The sequence below is a fragment of the Caenorhabditis elegans genome, chromosome I, assembly GCF_000002985.6.
Source record: "Caenorhabditis elegans chromosome I".
In the NCBI taxonomy this organism is placed as follows: Eukaryota; Metazoa; Nematoda; class Chromadorea; order Rhabditida; family Rhabditidae; genus Caenorhabditis; species Caenorhabditis elegans.
Window position 1 is genome coordinate 9,637,389 of NC_003279.8, and position 15,576 is coordinate 9,652,964.

The 15,576-nt window shown below is 33.3% G+C and overlaps 6 protein-coding genes and 1 non-coding gene across 7 annotated transcripts; 4 read left to right on the forward strand and 3 right to left on the reverse strand.

Annotated features, from left to right (window-relative positions):
- Positions 1 to 1,467: 1,467 nt before the first annotated feature.
- T05F1.7 (Coiled-coil domain-containing protein 13) lies at positions 1,468 to 4,348 on the reverse strand (the record flags this gene model as incomplete). The annotated part of the gene is made up of 10 exons (NM_060159.5): positions 1,468 to 1,644; positions 2,378 to 2,531; positions 2,579 to 2,729; positions 3,090 to 3,195; positions 3,239 to 3,415; positions 3,526 to 3,664; positions 3,710 to 3,838; positions 3,886 to 3,974; positions 4,036 to 4,199; positions 4,243 to 4,348. The coding sequence occupies 10 exons, from the start codon at positions 4,346 to 4,348 to the stop codon at positions 1,498 to 1,500; spliced, it is 1,362 nt and encodes a 453-aa protein (NP_492560.2). The 3' UTR covers positions 1,468 to 1,497.
- On the forward strand, positions 4,292 to 4,312 carry 21ur-14451. Its single transcript, NR_050418.1, has one exon.
- Positions 4,349 to 4,955: 607 nt separating the features above from the next.
- On the forward strand, positions 4,956 to 6,446 carry T05F1.8 (Phosphate carrier protein, mitochondrial). Its single transcript, NM_060160.5, has 4 exons — positions 4,956 to 5,054; positions 5,100 to 5,337; positions 5,386 to 6,114; positions 6,159 to 6,446. The coding sequence occupies exons 2-4, from the start codon at positions 5,104 to 5,106 to the stop codon at positions 6,375 to 6,377; spliced, it is 1,182 nt and encodes a 393-aa protein (NP_492561.2). The 5' UTR covers positions 4,956 to 5,054; positions 5,100 to 5,103; the 3' UTR covers positions 6,378 to 6,446.
- A 581-nt stretch (positions 6,447 to 7,027) lies between these two features.
- On the reverse strand, positions 7,028 to 7,340 carry T05F1.15 (uncharacterized protein; the record flags this gene model as incomplete). Its single annotated transcript, NM_001264238.1, has 3 exons — positions 7,028 to 7,147; positions 7,193 to 7,276; positions 7,326 to 7,340. The coding sequence occupies 3 exons, from the start codon at positions 7,338 to 7,340 to the stop codon at positions 7,028 to 7,030; spliced, it is 219 nt and encodes a 72-aa protein (NP_001251167.1).
- Positions 7,341 to 8,249: 909 nt separating this feature from the next.
- Positions 8,250 to 10,289, forward strand: T05F1.9 (F-box associated domain-containing protein). The gene is made up of 5 exons (NM_060161.2): positions 8,250 to 8,351; positions 8,408 to 8,632; positions 8,800 to 9,121; positions 9,422 to 9,690; positions 9,995 to 10,289. The coding sequence occupies exons 1-5, from the start codon at positions 8,311 to 8,313 to the stop codon at positions 10,215 to 10,217; spliced, it is 1,080 nt and encodes a 359-aa protein (NP_492562.1). The 5' UTR covers positions 8,250 to 8,310; the 3' UTR covers positions 10,218 to 10,289.
- On the reverse strand, positions 10,215 to 11,850 carry dhs-4 (Short-chain dehydrogenase/reductase 3). The gene is made up of 7 exons (NM_060162.4): positions 11,529 to 11,850; positions 11,361 to 11,478; positions 11,238 to 11,311; positions 11,097 to 11,192; positions 10,837 to 10,991; positions 10,422 to 10,547; positions 10,215 to 10,377 (listed from the first exon to the last, which is right to left on the reverse strand). Exons 1-7 carry the CDS (start codon positions 11,796 to 11,798, stop codon positions 10,299 to 10,301), a joined length of 918 nt encoding a protein of 305 aa, NP_492563.1. The 5' UTR covers positions 11,799 to 11,850; the 3' UTR covers positions 10,215 to 10,298.
- Positions 11,851 to 13,110: 1,260 nt separating this feature from the next.
- Positions 13,111 to 15,558, forward strand: T05F1.13 (F-box domain-containing protein). Its single transcript, NM_182091.4, has 6 exons — positions 13,111 to 13,289; positions 13,442 to 13,548; positions 13,593 to 13,749; positions 14,116 to 14,425; positions 14,743 to 15,035; positions 15,318 to 15,558. Exons 1-6 carry the CDS (start codon positions 13,216 to 13,218, stop codon positions 15,424 to 15,426), a joined length of 1,050 nt encoding a protein of 349 aa, NP_871891.1. The 5' UTR covers positions 13,111 to 13,215; the 3' UTR covers positions 15,427 to 15,558.
- The last annotated feature ends 18 nt before the right edge of the window (positions 15,559 to 15,576 follow it).

Genomic DNA, 15,576 nt, shown 5'->3' on the forward strand with positions numbered 1-15,576 from the left:
AGGCTGTTTTCTGAGCATTTTAGATTTTCGGATTGATGGCCGAAAGGCTGTTTTCTGAGCATTTTAGATTTTCGGATTGATGGCCGAAAGGCTGTTTTCTGAGCATTTTAGATTTTCGGATTGATGGCCGAAAGGCTGTTTTCTGAGCATTTTAGATTTTCGGATTGATGGCCGAAAGGCTGTTTTCTGAGCATTGTAGATTTTCGGATTGATAGGCTGTTTTCTGAGCATTTTAGATTTTCGGATTGATGGCCGAAAGGCTGTTTTCTGAGCATTGTAGATTTTCGGATTGATAGGCTGTTTTCTGAGCATTTTAGATTTTCGGATTGATGGCCGAAAGGCTGTTTTCTGATGTGAAAATGTTCGCTGTACAGGCGAACATAGTTCAGATAAGTAATGGAAATATACATACCTGGACCGTTCATTAAAAAAAACCATTTTTTCATCAAAAACTATATTTAAAAATCCACAAAATGATACGGCCACCCTTGTTTTCTGTCAGTGACGATAAAAAGTTTAACTGTGATGACTGGCACGATTTGAGAAAAGAAAAGATGAAGTGAGACCAAAAAATGGACATGAATGATTATACCGTAATCCTCACTTGTCTCCAGATTCTGGCTGATTTTAGAATACGATTTTAGCGGTTTTTTCGGTAATGAAAGGAGCCTTTCTCAATTTTCGTCTTTTGATGAACTGGGAATTCGAAAGAACACGTCGTGCGGTCTCAACAAACACTGGCAAGTTCATCTCGCTCCTAATTTTCGAACAGGTCACTGTTGAACTTGATGCTCGACGAACGATTTTTAGCTTGGTTTTACCAGAAAAAATTGGTGGGCGACCAGAAGACTTTTTGGTGCAATAAGCGGCAGGATTGGAAGTATATCGAGTGATCATATCTCTCAGACGTTTCAAATCACGAAAAATGTGACGGTGCGGCAAGCCTTGAGATAGTTTTGCACAATTTGTCCTTTTTTGTAGTCAGTTAAAGTTATTCCACCCATAGCTGTAAAAACACAAACGAACATAAAAACTAACGTTTAGCAAAAAATTTCAACGAAAACAGAAACCAAGGGTGGCCGTATCATTTTATGGATTTTTAAATATAGTTTTTCATGAAAAAACGGTTTATCTTTTTTATGAACGGTTCAGGTATATTTCCATTACTTATCTGAAAGCTAGCCAGTACAGCGAACATTTTCACAAGAAACTATGTTTTGCTATCTCAACCCAGTTTTGAGTTTTTTATGTTTATACCAAAATTTGGGGGTGGCCGTATCATTACGTGGAGCACTGTATAAATTCAAATTAGTTTTGAATAAATAGGGAAACTATAGACAGGAATTTTATTTGGAAAAAAAGGATAATGAAGGGTGAAAAAAGGGTTAAAAATCAATTATATTTTCTTGTTGCTTGCAAGCAGAGTCTGTATGGATTTTTCGTGATTTTCAAGTCAATAAATGAAATGTATTGTTTATTCCCTCATAAATAATCCCATCAAAGTTTATTTTTTGTTTTTGAAATTTCTTTCTGCAATTCGTCAATTTCACGATTTCTCTCATCCCTCACATTTGTTGTCAAATGGACGACACTATTCGCTTTCGTCATTGCTGCTTCTCGTTGCAATACTCTTTGTTGAAGTTTCTACAAGAAATAGAAAAAATTCGATGCAAAGAACCATGATATGGGTGGAGCCTACTTTGGGGTATTGTATCTTGAGCGATCATATGAAACTAATTTTGAAACATTCCAATGGTTTTACCCAGTCACGAAATGAAATTTTGTAACATATCGTACTCGGTCTCGACAGACTTTTTTCTGTAAAATACAACGGATGTGCGCTTTTAAAAAGTATTGTATTTTCAAACTTTCGTTGCTGTGGAATTTTTATCGATTACTCATAGTTTTCGTAAAACTATGTGAAAATTTTGAAGCCTATGAATTTGAACAAATTGTGAGAAAAACTATGAATAGTTGGTGAAAATCTCACAGCAACAAAAGTTTTCAATTACAGTTCTCTTTAAACGTATACACTCGTTTGTAATTAACAAAAAATGTCGTGTCGAGACCGGTTACCGTATTTATGATGCAGAAACAGCAAAATTTCGCCTCGCCAAATATTTAAATGTAACAATTTCAATATGTTCAACAATAAATGAAAAATACAAAAATATGCTCCTTCCACATCTGGACTTTGTTAATACAAACTTTCTTGTATTTTTTAAATAATTAGTTGTAGCTACAAGAGAAAAAACACACAAATAAAAATCATTCACATGAATACGAAACTTTCAGCTTTTTAAAGAATGGTCTATGTTATTCTAATACTATTGGTCAAAGTCTTCAATTTCAATGTAAAAATAATGTAATTTATTACCTTATTCAAAACATTCAAAGCCATTATTTGTTCGTGCCATTGTTTTTTTAACATTCGAATTTCTGTTCCTTTCTCAATTTTTTCATTTTCAAATTGTACCAAATTCAATTCACTGTACGATTTCAGTTGTCTCTTGAGAAATTCTGAGCGTTTCCTGAAATTTAGCAATTCTTTAAAAGAAATGAATGTATTTAAAGGTACCGTATTCTTTCCAATTCGGTCTTTTGTTCATCTGTTGATTTTTCAATTTGTTTGATTTTCTCTGCAAGTTTTTCTTTCTTCTCCAAATATTCTTTTTCGCGTTTTTCATCTTTTGATTCTACGAGAGTTGGTGGTTGAAGCTTCCGTTCTTCTGTAAACAATAATCTAAGATAGGTACAATGCCATTCAGGCAGGAACAAGGCGTGAGGTGGGCGTGACGCGAGCAATGTAGGCATAGGGTAGACTTGTAAGGATCTATGAGGTAGCTGGTTAGGTATCCTATTGAAATGTATGCAAGCAGGTATATTCTAGAAAAAGAAGTCAACAGGGTATGCAGCAAAGTAGCTATGTAAATGTTCAAAAAGTAGGCACGTGTGAAGGCATGATTACGGTAGGCATATGATAGGCACGTGGTAGAGCTAGGCGTACCTACCTATCTATTTTGGTTTTATTCTGAAAAAAAAATCCTAGAGAATTCGTTGTTTATGTTCAACATTCATATTCAACATACGTCGGTTCAACTCTGAAATTCGAATATTTTCAGCATTTCTCAGGTTCTGAGCAGCTCGATCCGCTTCCCTTTGACACTCGTCAGCAGTTTTTTGTAGAGCCTCTTTCTATAAATATAATATTTTTAGAGACTATGGATTTCTATTAAACCTCTTCAAAAAGCCTCGATTTATTCATATGAAGAGCTTCAGATTCTCGTTTTAATTGAATTATTTGCTTTTTCAAATCTTCTAACTGTTTCCAATTTTCTTTCGGATTTTGAACATTAGATTTTGATCGTCTTCGAGATTCAACTGCTGATCCTTTTTTTGATAATACTGGTGTTGTCTGAAATAAAATAAAAAAAAGGAAAACTAGCTTGAGTATGCAATTTTCTTTCAGATCGAAATTTTATGGAGTAGTTATAAACTTTTGTAAGTTGCGACACAAAAACTCACCACTTGTAAATAATCACTTTTGTCCAGCTTCATTTCTTTCAAATTTTCAATTTTCTCATTCATCATATCCAAACATTTTGTTCCCTTCGCCATTAAAACTTCCAATTCTCCAATACGCCGATCTCCTGTTTTTCCCCTTCTGAAACCATAATCTAAATTCAGATCACAACTTTATATATCTCACCCTTCTGAATCTTCTTTCAAACTAATCAAAAGCTTTTGAAATTCGTCTGAAATTCCAGAATTCTCGACTTCAAAAATTTTGATTCGACGTTCGATTTCTTCCTTTTTTGTCTCATTTTCCATTTGTCGTCTGCCAATATTTGTATCATTAAAATTTTGAAGTTCTTTGAGTCTTACTGTATTTCTTTATGAATATCCTTTTCAACTTTGTCAAAACTTTTTTCACTTCTGGCAATATCAGATCGTAGGCGAGATATTTTCTTGTCCTAAAAACTATTAAAAAATAAATACTGGAGGTTTTTTTACTACGGAAAGGACAACAATTACCTGCACAATCTTCTTTTTCTTCATTTCATCCAGCTTTTTCTTTGCTTTTTCCATTTTAGACTTCATCGAATTTTCTGTTCGATTCACTCGAAATCCGGCAATTTCGTTCTGTTTTTGAAGCACTTCTCGCCGTTTTTCATTCAATGCTCTCAGAATTTCATCGACTTAACAAAACGCATTTATAAAAGAAAAACCAATATTAGTTACTCTGTTTCTGCCTCTGTGGAAGTTTTTCTTGTATTTCGGAGACTGTTGCTTCAAAAGTAAGAAGATTGTCCCTATTTTTTGAGATTTGCTTTTCCAAGTTGATCATTTTCTGGAAAGGGAGAGAGATTTCTATTTGTTCTTGATTTTGCAACATACAAAAACAAAGAACCCCGATTTTTTCAGGTTTACAGACTTGACAATGAGAACTGATATTTAGTTCTGAAAAGTCATGACTAATTCCATGAAAATCGTATATAGTAAAAAGGTGTGAACTCCTTCATATTTTACAAGAGAAGTAAAAAATGAGCATCTTTGAGCATAAGCACGTCTTCAGGTAAACATAATTGAACAGTAGATTAACTGCAGAAAACAGAGAAGCAGACAATGTACCTACATAGTAAGAAAATCTTACAATGTATCTACATATGTTTGTAGTAAGAAAATTTAAAAATTCAAAAGTTAGATTTAGATTTTAATTTTGAATACACGAGTCGGAGCACGTGCTCTGCGAACGGCTGGTTAGATAATAGTGTAAAATTATATCAACTAACCTTGAGCACAATCAGTTCTAGATTCAAAGACCGATGATTTACCCACAAATTTTTCCTCCATTTGTTACACATCGATTGCTCGACTTCTATTGGCTTCAAAATATTTTTTAACATAAAATAATTTCAACGTGATCCATCCTATTTTCCATATTTCAAATTTTAAGGGACGTTCCGAAATGACGTGGCCCTATCACTTCTCTCTTCTTGAAAAATCACTTCACAAATTTGTTGCCGTAAAGAAACACCGAACAATATTTGAAGGTAATTGCTTCTTTTTTCATTCTAATATATGTTCTTCATTTACAGAATAATGGTACTGTTTCACGATGTCTTCGACGCGGCTCAAAAGAACGGATTAGTGATTCCATCGGCTTCATCGGTTGTTCGTACCGCAAAATGTTCATCAGCTGCCACTTCTGTTGCTGCTCCGATTGAATTTGGCTCCAGTCAATTCTATGCAATGTGTGCTCTTGGAGGATCTCTTTCCTGTGGATTGACTCATTTTGCAATCACTCCGTTGGATATTGTCAAATGCCGTATTCAGGTATCATCCAAGGTCTATTTTTTATTGTTACCAATATTCCAATTTCAGGTCAACAAAGAAAAGTATGGAAGCATGGTGCAAGGTTTTAAAGTGACCATAGCTGAGGATGGAGTTCGTGGTCTTGCTCGTGGATGGGCTCCAACATTCATTGGTTATTCGGCTCAAGGACTTGGAAAATTCGGATTCTATGAAGTTTTTAAAAACATCTACAGCTTGTCTTTAGGAGAGGAGAATGCCTATATTTGGAGAACTTCGATCTATCTTGCCGCATCTGCTTCTGCTGAATTCTTTGCCGACATCTTCTTGGCTCCAATGGAAGCAGTGAAAGTTCGTATGCAAACATCTCCAACTGCTCCAACAACTCTTCGTGCATGTGCTCCAATGATTTACAAGCAGGAAGGGCTCACTGGATTCTTCAAGGGACTGCCACCTCTTTGGACTCGCCAGATTCCATACACCATGATGAAGTTCACTTGTTTCGAGAAAACTGTGGAGCTTCTCTATCAGTACGTTGTTCCAAAACCACGTGCTCAATGCTCAAAGTCTGAACAATTGGCGGTTACTTTCACAGCTGGATACATTGCTGGTGTTTTCTGTGCTGTCGTGTCTCATCCTCCAGATGTTCTTGTTTCAAAACTGAATCAAGATTCAAATGCCAGTGTTGGAAGTCTTGTCAAACAACTTGGATTCAAGGGACTTTGGGGAGGACTTGGTCCAAGAATCATTATGGTTGGAACTTTGACTGCTCTTCAATGGTTCATCTATGATTCGTTCAAGGTAAGGTTCTCTCTTTATCTTTAAACTTATCTCACTTGTTTCAGGTTGCAATGAATCTTCCTCGTCCACCACCACCACAAATGCCAGAATCTTTGAAGAAGAAGCTTGGAATTCCGGGAACCACTGAAGTTGCTCCAGTCGCTGAAAAAGTTGCTGCTCCAGAGAAAAACGCAAAATGTGAGAAACCAGGAAAGGTCGACAAGAAGCAGGAAAAGAAGGAGAAGAAAGAAAAGAAGGCCAAGAAGTCGGAAGAAGCTGTTTAAACATCTTGATAACTATTATTGGGCCCTTTTAGTTTGATTGTGTAGTAATAAAACATTTCTGGAATTGCAGCTCATTCTTATCTTTGTTTGTCAATCTTGAAAGTATAACGATATATGATGCTCAGAAGCAACTCCCACCTCGCAATTTTAATATCTCATCGATCTCATCGATCCTGCCACATTCTGGACAAAAACTAAGGATGAATCTGTGCTGTGCGACAATAGGCAGTTGTAAAAAGTTTCAGAACGCTTATATTTTTAGCAATCCCTGAAGGCGCCGAACTTAAATATTTTCGACAATTGTGATTGACGATCGGGAGGGGGATTTCCTATTTTTGGCAATTGTCAATTTAAAGTAAGGAGTGTACCCAATATTGAAATAGGTGTTTACCTGAAGACGTGCCTATGTTCATTTTTACATCTCTGATAAAACAGAGTTCACACTTTTTCACTGCACAACACTTGAATATTGGTGTGAAAAATATCAGTTCAATTTTTCAAATTTATGAATATATTTATATACATATAAAATATTCGCCCGTATTCAATAAAAGTTAAATAAAAGTTTCAGAGAGATATTGTTAAAACTTTAACAACAAAAAATCAGTTAAACTTAAAATTTATTTAAAAAAAATAGTGATTAACTTTACTTAACTCACTTTCTTTTTTATCTCCATTTTCTGTCGTGTTCTCTCATTTTCTTCTCCTATTCTCTTATTGTCCAATTCCATTTTTTTCATCAATTCAATTTTGTCTTTATATTTTCTGTTCTGAAAATATTTGATTCAAAACAAAGAATAGATGAACCAACTCACAATATTAACTAACTCTTCATCCAATTGCTGACTAACTTTTTTGACATGTTCCTCCACGCTCTTCTCATACTTGTCGAGTTCTCTCTACAACTCAATTAGATATCTTTTAACGACTGATATTTATACAGCTAACCTCATAATCTGGCATGTTTAATTTCACTTTTGAGACCTAAAGAACAATGTTCCAAACTGAAAAAAAAGAAAAGTAAAATAAACACTTTTGAATGAAAAAAAATAAAAGAGGAAAATGCATAGCAACGCAAAAAGGACCACTCACTTTATGTTTTCTATCCGTTTTCCGCTTTTTTCGGATGAATGCCAAAAACGGAAACGCAGTCAATTTGTGGATTATGTAAATTTTGGAAAATGTTTGAAAAATTAATATCACAAGTATACCCAATTCAGAAATGAATAATGTCTTCCAGATGATTTCTAGATAAATCGTGATCAAAGGAAACATGCATATATAAAACTATTCTGAATAGAGACAAAATACAGACAAAAGCATACATACAAAAATATATACAAGACGTTTGATACGAGCCCTTTTGTAACTACGGCAGACAGGAGAATGTACTGATACTGTAAACCAACGTGTAAATGTCGTTTTTCATTTTGCACAGCTGCGCGCCTCCGATGTCCGGTTTTTTGGATTTTGGGAGAGCCAGTGCCTGTTTTCTTGTTTTGACACAGAGGTTTTTCCATAATTTTTTGACGGTTTTCATGATTTTTGTCTTGTTACAACTGGTTTGCCAGTCCTATAGCCCTACCAATTTCGAGTGCTTTCGACACCAAATTACTTATGAAATTCTTGGTAACATTGTGGTGTTGTAACAAATGTTTCAATATCCAGATGTCAGCAGTAATAAAATGATCAGAATACTAACATTTCTATTATATTCTAAACTCATTCACCTTTCCATTTTCAAACTCCTGCAATGATATCATTCTCTCTCATATCATTATCATCATTTCACACTACGTGCAAACATTTCAAGAATGTTTAGTCTATTTAAATACTATTTGACATTTGATTTATTCACATTTCGAGCGTTTCTCAATTTTTATAAACCTCAATTTCCATCCATTTTCAGATAATTTAACAAAAGAAGTTTGTGATGGCTTTTCAAATAAATGATGAGATGTCGCCTTTGGATATGTGAGTGTTTTTAAACTAGAAATTGTGTAGCTGCAAAAATAATTGAAAACTTTTAGATCCAACTGCTCCAAAGAATCATTGGAAGTGAAAGAATTAATTTCAAATCTTTCGATTAACATTTCTAATCTTTTGATTGAAAATTATTACGATTTCGTCAAAATTAATTTGGCACGAAATGGAAACGAATTTTCGGTATGGATGATATACGGATTGGATGAATTGTATGAAGATGATGATAATATGGAAGAAATTACAATTGGAGATGCAGTTTTTGATCATTCGTAAGTTTTTAAAATACATTTTTAAGTTACAAAATGGTTCTCTGGAGAAATTTCAACAGCATTCAAGTTTGCTTGAAGTCATTCATTTTGGCTACCAGATTATATACAAATTTAAGAATTCCGTTTGTTTTTTTTTGAATTCCAAAAAATCTGCATTGTAATTTCAGAGAGGAAGAAATGAATAATTTGATTTTATATCATGAAAATCGTTTTGTCGGTGCCCTTGCTGTACTGAAATATCTATTTGAAATCTTTACCGGATCAATTTTGGATGCAAACTTTCTCACCGGAACTCCACCAACTCAAGATATTTCTAATTTTCTGGTGGATGTATTTCATTGCGAAAAAGTTCAACAATGTGAGAAAGTGATGATATTTCAAAACGGAATTTCATCAAAAACTATGGTTGATCAGATTTTGGATTTGGCAAATGGATTGAAAAGTTTGGACTTTAGATGTCCATTGCCAGACGATTGGAGTAATCCAAAAGTATGTTATTTCACAATGTTTCTATTTCAAAAGTGTACTTTCCCTTGTGGGATTTTGTCTTAACCTGTTCAAAGTAGTCATTCAACGAGATAGCGATTCGACAGAGGAGAGGCGCCCTCGTCCCTTCTCAATCGGGTTGAAGGTGATAATAAAAAACAGTTTTATGCAAAAATGCAGATTTTTTTAAATTTAGAACAAGTGTGAATTAATTTTCAATAGATTCAAACATAAACTTTGGATTTTCTTATGTTTAAAATTACAGAGCTTTGGTACATAGGAAAGAAAAATGAGTTTTTGCAGATTCTGAAGCTAGACAAACTAGTTTCATGGCCATCAGAATGGTTCACAACTAGTGATTTATTGACGAAATTAGATTGTGAATGTGCTCAATTGAACGAGACAAATCTGGATTGTAGAGCATTCAAAGCATTCATGCTCAAGTGGAAAATGTTAGACAATACAAGACTGAAAATGCTTGAAATTTCATTTGATGGAGATTGGACATTATTTAATTATGATGGGCTTGACGCAAAGAAATGGAATCCTGAGGAAAGAGATGGACATTATCCGTTAGTTTTACGTTTCAGTCCTAGAGTTGTAAATCTGCGAAAAAATAATCGTAATTTTTCTCATTTTATAAAAAAAAGCGTCGTCTCAAATTATCTGCCTAACTAATCGCATCGCCTAGAGTCTGACTTTTGTGCTTACCTGGAAACTTAATTTCCAAAGTCAGCAAATTGTACTCTCGTCGGTCATGAAAGTAATATTTTGAAGAAAAAAGTCTAATTGAAATTTGTCTGATTAATAGAAGGTTACATGCCTTCACGGTCAGCGCACAAGCTCTGCTAACAACAACGTCCGTTTAATATTCAGAGATCTACTCGGGAAACCGGGAGCCCAATGGTTGAATTGTGAATTTGTAATGGATATTCAAAGAGACGACGGAATGCTGGCTTCATTTTGGAGAAGAGAGCAGAGTTTTCATTTTGTAGTTTGGCATGATCGTCATCCAATTGCCACGTTGCAACCGGATCCAGATCTTCTTTTGAAGCTGGAGGAAATTGATTTTGCGAGTGATGAAGATGATGATGAATGAGAAAAGTTTAAACTTTATTTTTATTGAAGTTTTTGCAAAATTTGTTACAAATGAAGTTATTTATAATGGAGACTACAAAATCTATTTGTGGAATCTTTCCAAGTTTTGCACAAGCCCAAAGAATTGTGCGACCATTGCCTGAGCTTTGTATGGAAGAATCCTGAAAATAATATAATTTTTTAGGACTTTAAATAAAGAGCTTACTGAATTCCAGCAAATACCAAATAGAAAGCTCTTGGAGTTACGAGAAACTCTTGTTCCGTTTCAATTGCTTCAAAGATTTTCTGAACAACGTAATCAGTGTCCAGAATTGGGAAAATCCAAGGGAATCTAAATGAAATAGGTTTAACAGACTTTGAGGTAAACAAGGAATTGTTTTGTAGATTTGACTGTGATGAATAGAAATGGAAAAAAAATATTCTGGAAGATAACATTTCCAAAACATCATCGAAAGTTTTAAAACATCATAGAAGGTTTTCAAAGTTTTTGGTATAACTATTTTGAAGGAAAATAGAGTTGTTTTAATATTGTTCCGTTTTGTCACTGATAAACCCAGAAGAAGCTGACAATTATAATCTTTGATTTCTGAACATTATGCATTGTTTGTTTGAAGGCATACCTGGTAGCTGCTCCAGTGGCGTCAAACATCGAAGTATGAACGTAATACGGACAAACAAGTGTTGTCTTCACTCCATTTTTTTCACTTTCCATTATTTCAGCAACTAATGAGTCGTGAAATCCAACTGCTGCGTGTTTTGTAGAAGAGTAATCAGCCTTAAATATAAGAGTTTTTATTTACAAATTCTTTACAAAGAATTTGTTCAAGTATGACAGAACGATGCCAAGAAATGATACTCAAACAAACAAACGATAACTTACTAGACCAGAAGATCCCATTTTACCGGCTGCTGAAGCAATTGTGACAATATGTCCATTATTGTCTTTCAGCATTGCTGGCAGAAATTGTTGAACTGTCTGTATTTATTTAATATTTTAAATTATAACTTTAAATTCACTTACATAAAAATGTGCTTTCACATTCACATCGAACGATCTATTTATCTCATTTTCACTGCTATCCAATATCATTTTTGCTGAAACATAAAAAAATAAAGATTTTATATAATTTTCAATATCTCGCACCTGTTGCAATTCCAGCATTATTCACCAAAATGTCAACTTTTCCTATATCATTTATTACTTGTTGACCAACTTGTGCAATTTTTCCGGGGTCACATAAATTAACCTCATAAGAGTGGGCCTGGAAATGTGAAGAATTTATAAATTGAAAATTTAATATTGATCACATACTTCTCCTTGATTTCCTCTAATCTCGTTTTTCAATTCGTCGACTGATTGAAGATTTATGTCCCAAAGAATCAAAGTGGCTCCTCGAGCAGCAAACTTTTGAGCCAACAGTTTTCCTAGACCATTTCCAGCTCCAGTGATCAAAACTTTCTTACGATATAAATCTTTTTTGGGGAGAAGAGAATAAGGTAGAGCGTATTTGATTAAGGAAATCAAGTTTTGTATAAGAAGATTGAATAGTAAAATGACAATTTCTAGAATAATATCGAACATTTCCAAGGTCTTTGAAATGTAGACCACAATGAGAATACCCCAAATGATTGTCTAAGAGATAGCAAAAGAAAGATAAAAAGGTAATAGAGAGATTATAGATAAAAAGGAATGGTTTATGGGGTAGGAGACACTGGAAATAGACGAATAATGGGTCTCTGATGAGAATACAGTTTTATGCTCGTGCAAACATCATTTCACAGACAATCCTAAGGCTTTCAAGAGGCCTACGTCGAAGTAAATGTCTAGGAACACTTTTTTTACGATGTTCTCAAGTTTATTGTTTGGTCTACAAAAGATCAAAGAACTTGTCAAATAGTGTTCCCCACGCCAATTGTTTGTCGGCAAGTTCAGAGAAAATAGAAAAATGTTATAGTCAAACCTGGAGTATAGTCCACAAAAATTCGTTCTTGACGTTTGTGCATTTATGAAAAAAGAGGTATTGTTCAAGGAATTGGAACCATTTGTTCAAAAATTCTATCCTCTAATGTCCAACTTAACGCAAGAAATTATGTTTACAGATTTACAAAACAAACTCAAATTCGAAATCTTTAAATATTAAAAATAAATCATTGAACATTATTTTTTTGTAGTTTCAACATTTGTTTTTGGAAAAGATGTATTTAGATCAATTTGATAGTGTTTGTAGGTTTCCATTTCTTATCAATTCGTTTTGAAACTGATCAAAGACACCGATGAGTAATCTCTTTTGACATATCCAAACTCTTTTTCCTTTTAAGTTGCACGAGGAAGGAAAAAACTACTTCGGAAAATTTGAGTATAGTGTGGGACTGACAAAATTACCACCAAAAATAGATACCGGGAGGTCAGTTTACAAACCTACAGGAATTTGTGGATATAAAACTGAGTGTGGACAGTGCGACAACTCGTGGAAACCTTCGTGTACATGTCTATCAGTCTATTGGAATGTCAATTAGTTTGGAATGTCTGATCAATATCTGTTCCATTTGTTCAAGGCTTGACTACCAAGTTGAAAGTAATGGCAATTTTCTCTCAAAATTGCACGTTTGATGCCCTTTCATTGAAACGTTATAACGAGAAGAATACATTATAATTTCCTTTATAAAATCTTTAAGTTCTTGCTCTTGACAATCTAAACTTTGAAACTGGATTCTCAGAATCTATTAACTTTCTGTCCTTCAAATAATCAATCAAACATATTTTTTCTTCTCGGAACTCTTATGCAATATGTATCATAACGACTTCCAAACCCCCGGTACAATTTCTCTGGGTCTCTCATTCTTTTCCAATCCCTCGACTCTACACTTCTCTTCTTCTCTTATTTTGTCTCATCTCTCCTGTCTTCTCTGTATTGATTCCTTGCCTTTCTAGCGTTCCGGCTCAAAATCGAAAAATTTTTAATATATTTCTAATCATATACATATTCTTAATTTAAAAAATGGTTTTGGAGCTCGAGCAACTACCAAATGACGTCACTGAACATGTTGCAAAAAATTTAAATCCGCGTGATCTGTAAGTTACTTTAATATTCAGCTCTCTACAGAGTTGCCTACAAATTGTACTATTTTTTATTGTGTTAATTTTTTTAAGGATTTAGTTTACAACACTTGCATCTTACTATCGTAATAAATTAAATTAAATTAAATTAAAATTTATTTTTTCAGAATTGAGCTCTCATTTTGCTCAGAAGCCTGGTTTCATCTCATATCATCATTCAAAACTCGAATCAAAGAGCTTTATATTAATTGCAAAGAACTCGGACGTACTAGTGGTATGAAACTTTTGTTTCCAACTTTAATCAAATTTTTTATTCAGAAAACAATAATCTTGCCAAGGCTTTAATTGGTGTCAAACCCTTTCAAAGAAGCTTTGTTCACATTTTTGTATATCAGAGAACTCTAGAAGAACTCGATGAATTTTCAGGGGATCCGAAGACTTGTTCGAGAGTCTTTGGGGAACGAGAGCTTAAATGGTAAGATTTTCAATTTATTTTCAAAAATTGTGTAGAAACGATTCAAAATTATGTCTATGGTGCTAAATTGATCAAATGGCATAGTAAAATTAATTAAATAAAAAAATTTCTGAACTCGTCCAAAAATTTTTTTTACAGTTTTTTGATTAATTTTAAATAATTTTTACTAGAACATTGTATGGACAGTAAAGCTGGAAAAATATATTTTTTAAACTAGTTTCTCAAAAATTTTGCTTGAAAAAAGCTTGTATATAAAGTCCCTACTGATGAAACTCAGCTTGATTACAAAATGCCAATTTTAACTATAATTAACTGCGGATAATCCATATCAGTATACTCTCTATTTTTAAATTTTGAAATTTACAGTCAAATAGATAAATCCACAATAAAAGTGTTCACAATGGATCCCATCGACACTTTCTACTCAGTAATGGAGCATCTGCTTAACCTGTTCACAGGATCAATTCATCATGTAAACTTTGGTCAATGTACACCAAATATCACTGGGATAATATTGAAGTTATTGAAAATGGAGGGAATTTCTTCATGCAACACATTATCTATCCCATCCGGAGGGGCTATTACTTCAGATCTTTTGGAATATCTCCTACAGAATCCAAATTTGTTCTGTTTAAACATAAATTGTGCAGTTCGAGGATCATTTCAGTTTGTCAAGGTAAATTCAAAATCACTTTGAAATCAAACTATATATAATTTAACTTACTATTAGACTTTCAGACAAATTGAGAAAATATTGTTGAATTGAATAAACTTGAAGTTTCAAAAATTGCAAAATTCCAACTAACCAAAATATTATATGGGAATTTTTCATCCTTTAAACGCCTCACATCCGAACTATTTGACACTTTTTGAGTTTTATAGGTTTTATAAACATTTATTTTAAATTGAAGTTTTGACAAACCCCGTAAATAACTATACAACCATTTCGAAGCTGCAAAGAAAACAAAAAAATCGGAATGAACATTTTTTCAGGAAGTCAACATCACACATCTGAGTCTGACATATCCCGAATGGGTTACCAATCGGAATATTTTGAACTTCCACTGTGAAACTATAAATCTGGAGGATCCAAACATAAATGGCATAGGGCTGAACTCATTTATCAAAACTTGGATGAAAACTGACAAAAAGAAGCTCAAAAGGCTTTCAATTAGTTTTTGCAAAGGATGGAATTGGGAAGATGGAAATAATATTTTCGATGGAATTGAATATGAACTGTTTGATAAGAATTTGAACTCCGGAACACAATTTTATGAGGATGAGGAGTACGTTTTTATTTTTTCATTTTTTTTTAATCTGAAGAAGTGTCGTTTAAATAGATATGCCTGAGATTCTCATCAGAGTTGAATAATGATTTTTAGTTTTAGTTTGTATTGGTTTCAAATGTTCAAAACAATTACTGAATTTTTATTTTATCATATGAAAATATAGTAGTGATTACGGCCGTTATATAGTCACCCAATTATCTAAAAAAAAAATAGGAGAATTGATTATTTCAAAACTAGAATCACTTTTATTATATCTATTTTCAATATATTTTTATTCAGAAAGAAAATAGATTGCCTAAATGGTAGAAATATTAAACGACCTGATGGAACTTTGGCAACTATCAAATGTGATGATCTGCACTTCTATTTTGTGGTTTGGAATTATTAATAGTTCATGAAGAGTTTTGATTTTTGTCTGCTAACTTCACAGTTTCTTGTAAATTTTGTTTTATGTCTCATTCAATTTGTTGTTTTAAATTACAATGTAATTGTTATAAGTTAATAAAATATTTTACATTTTTTTGAGTTTAAAATAAAT

Coding starts and splice junctions, on each gene's coding strand:
- T05F1.8 (NM_060160.5), top strand. CDS start 5,104: ATGGTACTGTTTCACGATGTCTTCGACGCGGCTCAAAAGAACGGATTA. Junction 5,338..5,385: donor TTGTCAAATGCCGTATTCAG/GTATCATCCAAG, acceptor TTCCAATTTCAG/GTCAACAAAGAAAAGTATGG. Junction 6,115..6,158: donor TCATCTATGATTCGTTCAAG/GTAAGGTTCTCT, acceptor CACTTGTTTCAG/GTTGCAATGAATCTTCCTCG.
- T05F1.9 (NM_060161.2), top strand. CDS start 8,311: ATGGCTTTTCAAATAAATGATGAGATGTCGCCTTTGGATAT. Junction 9,122..9,421: donor ACGATTGGAGTAATCCAAAA/GTATGTTATTTC, acceptor GAGTTTTTGCAG/ATTCTGAAGCTAGACAAACT. Junction 9,691..9,994: donor GAAAGAGATGGACATTATCC/GTTAGTTTTACG, acceptor TTTAATATTCAG/AGATCTACTCGGGAAACCGG.
- dhs-4 (NM_060162.4), bottom strand. CDS start 11,798: ATGTTCGATATTATTCTAGAAATTGTCATTTTACTATTCAATCTTCTT. Junction 11,479..11,528: donor TTAGAGGAAATCAAGGAGAA/GTATGTGATCAA, acceptor TCACATTTCCAG/GCCCACTCTTATGAGGTTAA. Junction 10,992..11,096: donor AAATGGGATCTTCTGGTCTA/GTAAGTTATCGT, acceptor CTTATATTTAAG/GCTGATTACTCTTCTACAAA.
- T05F1.13 (NM_182091.4), top strand. CDS start 13,216: ATGGTTTTGGAGCTCGAGCAACTACCAAATGACGTCACTGAACATGTT. Junction 13,290..13,441: donor AATTTAAATCCGCGTGATCT/GTAAGTTACTTT, acceptor TTATTTTTTCAG/AATTGAGCTCTCATTTTGCT. Junction 14,426..14,742: donor GATCATTTCAGTTTGTCAAG/GTAAATTCAAAA, acceptor ACATTTTTTCAG/GAAGTCAACATCACACATCT.